This window comes from Pongo abelii, chromosome 7 (assembly GCF_028885655.2).
Source record: "Pongo abelii isolate AG06213 chromosome 7, NHGRI_mPonAbe1-v2.0_pri, whole genome shotgun sequence".
Classification (NCBI taxonomy): domain Eukaryota; kingdom Metazoa; phylum Chordata; class Mammalia; order Primates; family Hominidae; genus Pongo; species Pongo abelii.
In genome coordinates, this window is record NC_071992.2 from 125,459,808 (window position 1) to 125,471,830 (window position 12,023).

The 12,023-nt window shown below is 35.0% G+C and overlaps 1 protein-coding gene across 1 annotated transcript in view; it reads left to right on the top strand.

Annotated features, from left to right (window-relative positions):
* Positions 1-12,023, top strand: part of PKHD1L1 (PKHD1 like 1) — a 168,846-nt gene that overhangs the window by 23,470 nt on the left and 133,353 nt on the right. Inside the window, 6 exon segments of the mRNA XM_063726390.1 lie at positions 199-292; positions 3,145-3,198; positions 3,731-3,804; positions 5,101-5,143; positions 8,985-9,055; positions 10,597-10,707. Of these exon segments, the coding sequence (XP_063582460.1) occupies positions 199-292; positions 3,145-3,198; positions 3,731-3,804; positions 5,101-5,143; positions 8,985-9,055; positions 10,597-10,707 (447 nt within the window).

Below are 12,023 nucleotides of genomic sequence, written 5' to 3' on the forward strand. Positions count from 1 at the left end.
TATAAATATTTACAGATACTCATTCATATTTTACTGTGTTTGCTAGAACTTTCAGAACAATGCTAAACAATAGTGGCAAACACGAGGTATAAGTGTCTGGGTCCTGGTTTTATTGGGAAAATCTCTTATGTTTTCGTATTAAGTGTATGGATAGATTTTCTTACACAGAACCTTTTTGGGGTTTTTGTTTGTTTTCAGGTACACTAATAACAATCCAAGGGAGAATCTTTACTGATGTCTATGGAAGTAATATTGCACTAAGCTCAAATGGGAAAAATGTTAGGATTTTGAGGTAATCTTTTGATGTGGAAATATATTCTTATAACTCATAAATGAGAAGTAATATTCTAAAAATAATGGGTCCAATGATATTAAATCCCAATACAATGTAATATAACTAACCAGTGGGTTTTTTTTTTCAGCCATATTATAGAAAGTAAAACAGACCATTGGAAGATTCATTGACACGAAAGCAATGGTCCATATGTCTTTCTTTTTTGGTCTGATGTAATTTCTTATTGTTTTGTGATGGATTTATTAACAGAAGAAACGCACAGACAAGTTCAATAGTAATTGAGTTATAGTCATACAACTTTATTACTAGAGGCCTTTATTACTTAATCTAACTGTCTCATTTTGTGTATAAAAACACCTGAGGCCTAGAGGTCACACAGCTTAGTCAGGGTCAGGAGTAGAACACAGTCTCGTAACACAGTTTTGACACCTTTTCTACTGCTTCATGACGTACAGGCAAGTGCTGAAACCAAATATTGTCAATAACTCATTAACAGGCCAAGCTTTGAATCCTGTTTTGTCCATTTGCCTGCTGTGAACTAGATAGTAACTTTGGCTAGTTAGCTAATGTCAAAAAAGTAATTGTCCACATTTTGGACCGAAAACTAGCATTGTCACTAGAGTTTCCTCCTGTAGCATAGATGGTGTTATTTCAGTCCTGCCTTTAAAGACTGAAAGGCCTGTTTATTTCCTACAGAAAAAAGTATAGACTCACGGTTATGGCTTTCAAGATATTTTATGTTTATCGAACTCATGCATAAAACAGGTAAATGGATAAGTTAAACAATTCAGATAGACGCTCAGCAATTAGAGAATTTTTTGAATGCTGTAAAGGTGAGGTATATATACACACACATACAAATACATAATTTTGTAAAACAAGCAATTTAAAAGGTTTTAATAAGTGAAATAAAGATTTATCTGGCATTCTATAGAATAGCACCTTTAATTAAATCACATTTGTATGCATCTGTAATTTCTGAAAACATTCATACTAATTCCTTATATGTAATGAAAGAACTTCCCAGTGTACAGATTAATAGAAGTAAAAATTTTGTCTGCTTCAACATAGTTGAGTGTTATGAATGGTTTATATTCTAATTCTTAGACAGGGTTTTCTAAGCCATCCTTTCCCATAATGAAGCCAGGAAATAGAAAGTTTAACTTTCAAAAAGAGATTCCTTTTTTCCCCCACTGAAACTGGAATTTATTTCTGCTTAATATAAAGATTTGGATGGAAATTATTCCATGAAATCACAGAATTGCAGTGAGATGGGACATTAGAGGTCAGGCTACCTAATCCTTGTACTCTGGAAATCTCGAGCTATTATATGTAAATATAGAATTTTTTCACACATCTATTAATGTTTGGGCAAGAAAATCTTGGAGCTGCATTTATCTCATTTCTCCCATGTTGATTATGATACCAGGGCTCCCAAGGCCATTTATTATGCCTGGATTCTGTTAGTAGGGAGGGAGTTGAGAGCAATGGGCTGTGTTCTGGGCAGGAATTCAGGAGACCTGCTTCTCACAAATCTTGTCCATTCAACTAAATCTCCAAATTCAGACCAGGTAGAAGTTATAGAGGACATGCAAATGGATGGAGGGATTAGTGCTTACTAAGCAGCTTTTGATCTAAAAGATCAGGTAAAAAGAATTCTAAAAAGTATGTATTAAAGACCAAATAGGGTGGTTTTACTCTAGATACGCATACCCAGATCACTGTGTGGATTACCAACTGTGGTTAAGAACACTGACTGCAGCCAAACTGTCTGAGTTGGAATTCTTGCTCTACCCCTTATTGTCTGCAGGCTTGGGCAAGCTGCTTAACCTTTCTGTTTCAGTTTTTTCATCTGTAAAATTGAAGGATAATAGTTACTAACTCATAAGATGGTTGCAAGGATTAAACATCATGGGAACCTATAAGTATTAGCTGCTAAATTTGTTATTTAGCTAGAATAAGGCAGGAGGTTAGAAGGAGAATTTAAATCCATGAATGTGTATAATGGGTACAATAATTCAGTTTACTTGCTTTACAATCCTAATGTAATGATCAAATGAAGAGACTTATTATATGTAAAAGTATATTAAAAAGTTCAAAATTTTCTGCAAACAAAAGTCCTTATTTTTTATAGTTCAAGTTTGTATCTGGCCTTATTTTGAGTCTGGGATTTGCTGTCCCAAAAGCTGATGGTTTATTCTGGTGTTGCAAAGAATCTATCACCAATCAGTCACCTGCCAGCCTCCAATAGCATCAGGTACTATCAGCTTCAAAGTAATAGGTCAGACCCGATCACTTGAGGAAATATGAAGGCAGATGTTTTCCCTGCAGCTGAACTCTGGCTCTTCTCAGCTTCTTATTTTCATTTATGTGTCACTGATGCTGTTAGACATCCTCTTTCTCCTGATAACTTTGTGCTGTCTGTGCTGTTTACCTCAATTCCTATAGTATAAAACCTATTACAAAATTGTTTTTGAGTTGATTGAACTTCAGATGGATGACTTTATTATCTATTTCTATGTTGCCTTTTCTTGTAGTATTTAACACCTCTAACACACCAAATATGTTATGATTATCATGTTTTATTCGTCTTTCCCAGTTAAAATGTCAGCTCCCCAAGGGCAACAAAGGAATCTTTGTTAAGTTCACTGATGTGTCCCAGTACCTAGAACAGGGGCTGCCACATAATAGAGGTTCAGTAGATGTTTTGCTGAATGCATGAGTGAGGGATAATAATAAGTGACTGAGAAAAAAAATTTAAGGGAGCCAGTGAGTTGATGGGAGGAGTGCATTTTTGAAACAATTTGTTAAACATAACTTGATTTTTTCTAATAAAAATATTTGTACAGAGTTTACATTGGAGGAATGCCCTGTGAGCTTCTCATACCAGAATCTGATAATTTATAAGTAATTCAAATTATTTTCTTTATAAAAACAAATAGCAGATATAAGCATACTAAATTTAAATAGTAATTGCTACCAATACTGCATAGCTATATGTTTTATAATACAGCATAAATTATAATATTCCACATAGCAAATTAGCAATCATTTTTACAGTTAGGTGCTACCTTATATCCTACTCGGTCTCCAAGATAGTATGACATGAACTATTTAGATTTTTATGAGAAAAGATGTTTTGAGCAATATCTTTATCAAGCAATTATTTTATTTGGCAGTATCTCAAAGTCTTTTAAAGGATTATTAAAGGGCATAGCCAAATTAATTATAAAATATTTTATTGTTATATAAAATTTTATGCAAACATCTTCAACAAAGTCTGGGAAATAGTTTTATTTTACAGAAGTTTTGGTTGTAGCAACAATTTCTGTCCTGATTCATATTCTGAAATTAATGAGTAGTTTTTAAGAGAAACACAATATTCTAAAATTTTAGTGTCTATGTAAGCTTTGACATTAACTTTTTTTTAATTAGATATGGTCTAAAACTGGATCATCCAAATGGAGATATGGGTTCTATGGTTTGTAAGACGACTGGAACTTTTATTGGCAAGTGTTGGTCATCTTTCTTCATAATGCTCACAGATGCCTTATTCTATTTCACTGTTTTGTATTCTCCTAGACCTCCCTTCTCTGCCCTTTTGGATCAGGTGTTTTTGTTTGTTTGTTTGTTTTTTGTATTTTCTCTTTTCCTTGGCTTCTTTTCACTTTCATGCAAACATGTATGAATCAGTATTTTCTTATGGTTTATATATAAGGTAAACTTCTTCAGGTTTCTCTTTCTTCTTCTTTCTCCCTACAGCATTCCATGTCTAATTTGGCTATTTTGCCTGTTGCCTTAATTTTGCTCTGTTGTTTTCTTCTTGATCTATGTCCTCCAGACACATAGATCTTTTAAGTGTGTGTGTGTGTGTGTGTGTGTGTGTGTCTGTGTGTGTGTTACAGAGTCTCGCTCTGTTGCCCAGGCTGGAGTGCAGTGGCGTGATCTTGGCTCACTGCAACCTCTGCCTCCCAGCTTCAAGTGATTATTGTGCCTCAGCTTCCCGAGTAGCCGGGATTACAGGCACGCACCACCATGCCTGGCTAATTTTTGTATTTTTAGTAGAGATGGGGTTTTGCCATGTTGGTCAGGCTGGTCTCAAACTCCTGACTTCGGGTGATCTGCCCGCCTCAGCCTCCCAAAGTGCTGGGATTACAGGGGTGAGCCAACGTGCCTGGCCTTCTTTTAATTCTTGAATGGGCTTCCCTCTCTTCTGTCTCAGGCCCTTTGCAAACTTCCTATCCTGAACATTTCAGATAAAATGCCATGTTCTCAAAAAGGCCTAGGTCATCACTTGTCTTACATTCTCAAAGCTCATTCTACTTTTTTTTTTTTTTAAATAGCATTATCACAAGTTTTAGTTCTCTGTGTCATTGCTCTTGGCTAATTTTTCCTTCCTCTAGACAATATGTTCTTTTAGAAGAAGGACAAGCTGTGTGCTCACCCCACATCTGCTCTCTCAGCTTCTAGCAGAGTGTCTGAACAGTTAAATAGCTGTTAGATAAATAAAAGAAATTTCAGGGCAATATGGTTACATATCTGTTCTTTTATTATTATTCATTCATGATCATATTTTGTTAGGTGTTTCTAGTTGTAACGTCAAGATACCTTATTATGTATATTTTTATATAGTGGCTGTTTTAAGATAGTTCAATTTTTATTTCTTTGATGATGAATAGAAAATTGGATAAATACAATTTTGATTTTATACTTCTTCTCTGCTTTTAAATCAGCTTTATAATATAGAGTTTTTGTTCTTCTGTGATTGGGAATTTAATTGATTGTGTATTTTCATTAAATTCCAGGTCATCACAATGTCAGCTTCATCTTAGATAATGATTATGGAAGGTAGGCTATTTTGTAAATAATAATTTTTATAATTGATTCAACAGGGTAGATAAGATAAAATGTATATTTAGTTTGTGCCGTAGATGCAGAGGTTTAAAAAATTAACTACTTTCTTTCCCCAATTAACAGTTATAGAGTCTGTAACTTCTTTTCACTTTCAATTTATGCTTCATACATAACCTTTCTGTTGTAGGGAAATCTAGCATTAACTAAAATAACATAAAAATCTTTACTTGTGTTATGGAAAAGTATTATTTAATGTCCTGCAGCTTTTCTGATTTAATTGTAACTTTTTAAATAACTAAAGTGATTAAATTTTGATTTAAACTAATAGAAGAATAAACAAAATCTCATGGTTAATATTACCTGATAAAGATTTTCTTTTAAGTTATCAAGACAGAGAGAGTTGTGAAAGATGGTAGTTATAACTTTCAATTGTGCATCTTAACAGCAATATTAATAACTCATATTTGACTTTTAATAAAACTAGAACTCATTTCCAGATGTTCTACATTCTAATTTCAATAAGAAAGATCATCATACATTTATAGAAACATCAGAATATGCAAATCTCAATGCATGTTGAAACCCCATATTATAGATAATAATAGTGAACATTTAGCAGCAGGCATGGTATTAAGCACTTTACATACATTATCAAGTTTAATCCTCCCAAAGAAGCTCCCAAGGATAAATTGAGTGTTATCATCCACCCTGTGTTACCCACTGGGAAAATGAGACTTAGGAACATAAAATAATTTGCCTAGGGATATTCAGCTAGTAGGAAGCAGCATTAGTGTGCAAACCCATGCCGTCTAACTCTAGGACCTGAGCATTTTATTCCAGCGCTTTGCCATGACTGATGGAGCAGTTCAGCAACCAGTACCACATTTCATCTCTACTTACCATCCTGATCCAGGATTTCATACCATAGCAGGATTTCCCCACTCTTGGGAGCATTTGCAAATGTGTGGAGAATCCCCTGGCTGTCACAGTAACTGGGTATGTTAATGGCCTTTAGTGGGCAGTATCATGATGTGCCAAACCCAAATTAATTGTTCTGCCCAAGATGTCATAGTGTCTTCCATTGAGAAAGTGAGTTGACAGAAACCCAAATAAATTGCATTATTTAACAATCAATCCTAATATAGCTATAGCAGATTAATAATAGGAAAGATCTGGTAATTTCTTTTTTGTTTCTGAACAATGATCAGAGGTCTGAAAAAAATGGCAATATTACAATCAAAGTAGATGTTATTCCTAGTAGCACTCGCAGACTACAAGTGAAGGATGAGATTTTGTCCCTTCCTGTATGGAACTGCAATTGGTTAGTGAACTCAAGTACACTATCATTGTATTTAGAGATCATCTACTTCTAGACACCTAGAGGCAATCGGTGTCATTATAACAAATTGATGCCTGGCTGGACACTTTATTATACACCAATACAGGCTAGACCAAAACTAAGAGTAAATCAGAGTAGAAGATATATAAACAATGCTAGGATACACCTTTGTGATTTACATGGGACACATGACTTAGGGTCCCATAACTTAACAGTTATTCTCTTTAGGGATGACCTACTTACATACGACTTGATAAAACAGGGCAACAGGATTTTGTTGAACGTATTAGAAAACCATGTTAGGAACAATAATTGTTGAGTTTTACATGATTTTTTGAACCATATATGATTTTTTTAAATGCTCTTAGCAGCAACCTTCCCAAGGTGAAAGAAAAATGAATTCTTAGTTCTGAGTCTGTATGAAAGGCATTAATTGCCAAATCCATCATATGTCTCTCAGAGAAATAATTATCCAAAAATAGAAGGTATGAGTGATCAAGGTTGAATGTGATTGATAAGAACCCATAAATCAATATGCTGCATTAACATGCCCAGAAACTTTCAATTTAGAAATGCCAGCAAATTCACATATAATATAAGCAAAAATACTGCATTAAATTGTTGATTCTGTGGACTCAATTTATAATTCCACCCCTCACCCATTTTTTTTTAAAGCCAACGGCTATCCCTTTGTACAAATGTCTTAGAATTGAGGAAATTTGTGTTTCTATATAAAATATTCTTATGAATTTAAGATAACAGAAATATGACATTTATGATTTAAAAGCCTAGTTTTAAAATTACATGGTGTTTTTGAATGTTAAATCATTCATTAACTTATAAAATTCATATTTCACAAATTTCATGAGCATTGTTGAATATCAAATGAACCAATTAAAGGCCTTTCTGTGGCATCTATTCTGTATTTCTTTTAATAGCCAACCTTCTCTCCTCTATTACCCCAAGTTCAAACAACAGCTGTTCCAAACTGATAAGGTTCAGAAGAAGCTGCCTTAATTGAGAAATGCCTAGTCATTATCAATGAATTAGTGAAAATAACCTCAGTGTCATCCAAAATAAATTACATTCAAATTTTATTTCAGGAGGCAATTTCCCCACTAACTTAAGAAGCAGAGTTAATTTTTGAGATGCAGGATCTGACCAGACACAATATCGCTGGAGCTAGCATGGTTTCAGATCTTTGGGAAATCAGCCAAAAGGCTTCTGACATAAAAATATGAAATCTAGTATGAACTTCTTAAGTAACTAATCTAGCATAAAATATTTCCAGAGACTCTTTAGTCTTCCAAATGAACATGGTAATGCCTGGGTTAGATTTACAGGAGCATTAATTGTTGGTCTCAGTGACAAGATTTACATTATTCTTTTAGATTCTAATTCAGTGTAATTATGATGAATGAGATTTGAGTCTTAATATTTGAATTTCTTAACTTTTCTAATGGAGAATGTCTTGAAGGTGACTAAAGTAACAGCATTTAATTTCCAGAATTATTTTCCTTCTTAATTCTTTAGGTTTATAGAAGTATAAGTGTATATATATGAATAATGGGCACTGTGTTTATTAAGGACAGTTTTAACCCGGTCAATTGTTGCTAATTTGCTGTCATCCATTTGCAGTGTCACACAGATTAGTGGGCAGAGGAGGAGTACTGTGTAATACACAGGTGAGGAGCCACAGCTCTGGACTCAAACTGCCTGGGTCCAGTTCTGTGTCTGCCACTTACTCACTGTGTGATCTTAAGTTAATTCTCTGAAATTCACCTACCTCATGTGGTTGATGTAAAGATCAAACGGCATAATCAATTGAAAGGTCTTAGCATGATCCCTCCTCTTAGAACAAAAAGGAGGTTCTAAAAGAAGACAGACTGGGGTGGTCAGCAGAAGATCCCAGCCTTTATAAAGGGTAATCCTTCTGTATGCTTTTTTATGTCAATATAATTTCTTAAAATCAACTGTAGGGCCGGGCACAGTGGCTCACACTTGTAATCTCAGCACTTTGGGAGGCCGAGGAGGATGGATCACAAGGTCAAGGGATCGAGACCATCCTGGCCAACATAGTGAAACCCCGTCTCTACTAAATACAAAAAAATTAGCTGGGCATGGTGGCATGCACCTGTAGTCCCAGCTACTTGGGAGGCTGAGGCAGGAGAATCCCTTGAACCCAGGAAGCAAAGGTTGCAGTGAGCCAGGATTGCACCACTGCACTCCAGCCTGGCAACAGAGCGAGACTCTGCCAAAAAAAAAAAAAAAAAAAAAAAGAAATCAACTTTGTTGAGATATAGTTTGCAATTCAGTAACAAATGTATATACCTATGTCACCAACAACCAAATCAAAATAAAGGACATTCTTGTCTTCTCCCAAAAGTTCCATCCTGCTCTTTTGCAGATTATGACATAATTTCTATCACTGAAGTTAAAAAAAAGTTCCTAAATTAAAGATCATTTAAAGCAGAAAATTTAACCTTTTTTTAACAGGAGTTTTCCACAGAAAATGGCATATTTTGTTTCTTCTCTCAATAAAATTGCAATGTTTCAAACATATGCAGGTATGTGACTTTTCTTTCACTCTGTTTTGGGGGGTGGGGGGAAGGCAGTGTATAATTGATTTAATCAAACCAAAGACAATGAGTGTAAGGTGTATTATATTATTTGATGTACTGCTAGGAAAGGAAAAATGCCTAAGATAAGGAGTCTAACAGGAAGCTACAACATTAAGCAGGACCTCCCCCACAGCAGACAATATTCTTAGTTTAAGACTGATTGAAAAATAAACTCATTACACTAACACAGACAGCAGGGAAATTTGCATGTTTCAACTTTGGCTATTGGTAGAGGGAGGGAAAAAAATCTCCACTGTCAATCTTAACCAAAAACCAGTATAGAGGCCTCTCAATTTACTATGGGGTAACCCCATCATAAGTTGAAAATATTGTTACATTGAAAATGCATTTAATACACTGAATGTGTATTAGCTTAGCTTAGCTTTCCTTAAACGTGCTGAGAACACTCACACTGGCCTACAATTTGGCTAAATCATCTGACAACACAGTGCTCTGTAGAATACAGGTTGTTTACCCTCATCATTGCATGACTGACTGGGGGCTGCAGCTGGCTGTGCTGCTCAGCATCGGGAGAGAGTATTTACCGCATATCACTAGCCTGGGAAAAGATCAAAATTCAAAATTCTAAGTACTATATGGTTTCTACCAAATTCATTATTTTTGCACCATTGTAAAGTCAAAAAATGTAAAGTCTGACTTTGGTAACTTGGAGACCATTTAAGCTGTCTCAGATTTATGCTCTCAGTGTGGTCCAAAAGAATCCTCAAGACAATCATAATTTAATTTAAAGAGGTTTCAGGTTGATAGTATCCCTTGGAGAGTATCAGAACAAACACAAATCATCCTGAAAGAATTGTACGTCACTCCCAGTCAGGAATAATGGAAAGATACATTTAGATTCCAAAGATGTCAAAAAAGGTGGGTCTTGGAATCAATCAAATGTGATATATCTTGGCTTTTCCTAGTAGTTTATTTAGTGTGAAATTCATATGTAAGAATACATAGATATTTGACAGAGTTAATAAGGATAAATTTTAGTAAGAATCTGCCATATGTCATGTATTGGGCTATTTTACAATATACCCACAACTTATATATACAAAGCCACAAGAAGTTCAATCATAGTTAAATGTATTACTCTAAAAGAAAATTATAAGAGGTTAGTCCATAAACATAGGAAAGATTCATTCTTCAAGAGCGTATGGAAGAAGAGGTGGTTCTACCTGCCTTCCTGCTCAGCTCAGGTTTTCCTTACTTCTTTAATGCTCACATTACAAATATTGCTTTAATACCAGTCACCACTAAAGCCTGGTCCTCATGGAATGTAAGTCTCTGTCAATGCCATGTCTATTGTCCTTTTTGCAGGATTGCATCAGAGAAAGTAATGAAACACCTAATTCATGCAGTTGGTAATCTACTACCTGTGTTAGGCACTATGGCTAGGTAATTTGAAATTTTTAAAAAATCAGGCATTTGGGTTTATGTGTAATATTTATGATATTTTATTTAATGCGCTTTTCCCCCAGAGGTCACCACGATTTTCCCTTCACAAGGAAGCATTCGAGGTGGCACCACGCTGACAATAAGTGGGCGGTTCTTTGATCAGACAGATTTCCCCGTCAGAGTTCTAGTTGGAGGTATTTCTCATGGTTTTTGATATATTACCTTATTACCAAAAATTCTGCCTTTAATAATTTGTAATTAATAAAGACAAATTCTGTCTTTAATAATTTGTAATAATAATAATAGTCTTTTCTCACCTCATGCCTTTGATTGGAAGCTGAGTATTTTCACATAGTCATTTGGTTCTGGGGTTTGATACTCTTTCCATTGCAATTTTCCAGCAAGGGTCACTCCCTGAAACCTCATGTGAATAGGACCTGAGCTCTAGGGTTGGCACCAACAGGCTTTGTGTAGCAGCATTGTAGCTGCCATCCATGAATTCCTTGCCACAGTTTAAGGACACACCTATCCTTAATTTAGAAGCTCTTAAATGCCTTTTTTGAATGGTTGTTATTTCTCAGCGAGTTAGCTAATTATGAGGAAATTTAAAGTAATATTTTGGGTTATTCTCCTCATACTCTTCTCATATACTGTGCCTCATCTGGACATCAGTAATCACTGAAGATATTGGCCTTGGAAAGAGCAGTAATTTCAATGAGTTATCTGTTTACAAATGCATGTAGGACTTGGTTTTGTGCTTATGCTTCACTTTTATATGACCTGTCCAGATCTGTTCAGAGGTAGGGAGCTATGCAGCTCAAAAGAAGTGAATGGGATCGTGGGGATCTTCCCATTCAGCCATAATGACATCACTTCTATTGCTAGGCAAAATGCCCATGCAAAAAAGCATATGCATTTCCACAGTCCTCTTGCTCAAATACTTTCTACCTTTTACAGATTCTGCCCACAAGCCAGTCAAAATGTGATTTCAGAAAAAAGAGAAATGGATATTAAGCAACCTCATGTAATATTTATACAGTCTTCTTTCATGTCTGCATGAATCCTTGCTGGTCATTGGCATACATATTAAAACCTGGGCCATAAATATTTCAAATTTGTATAATGTATTAATCTGACCAGATTTTATGTTTTAAACATTAAAACCAGGGCCATAATGCACTTTTAATTTATATACTATGTTTTATAATCTGATCTTATGTTTATTTTGCATACGACTATGATACAGTTGATATGAAAAGAGAACATATTAGTTTTCTATCACCTTTCACTACCATTAATATGGCAACCAGATTCAAGATTTTGAATCCTCAATAATCTCCTGAAAACATGATGTTTATGTGTCTTCCCTTTGCTTCCAATAAAATGGGTGATTGGTTTAATATACTGTTCCTATTTGCTGTTTTCTGGTTCAAATTTCTTGCATCCACAAAACACTCAAAGTAGTGAAACGGGCTGGGTGCACTGACTCATGCCTGTAATCCCAGCAGTT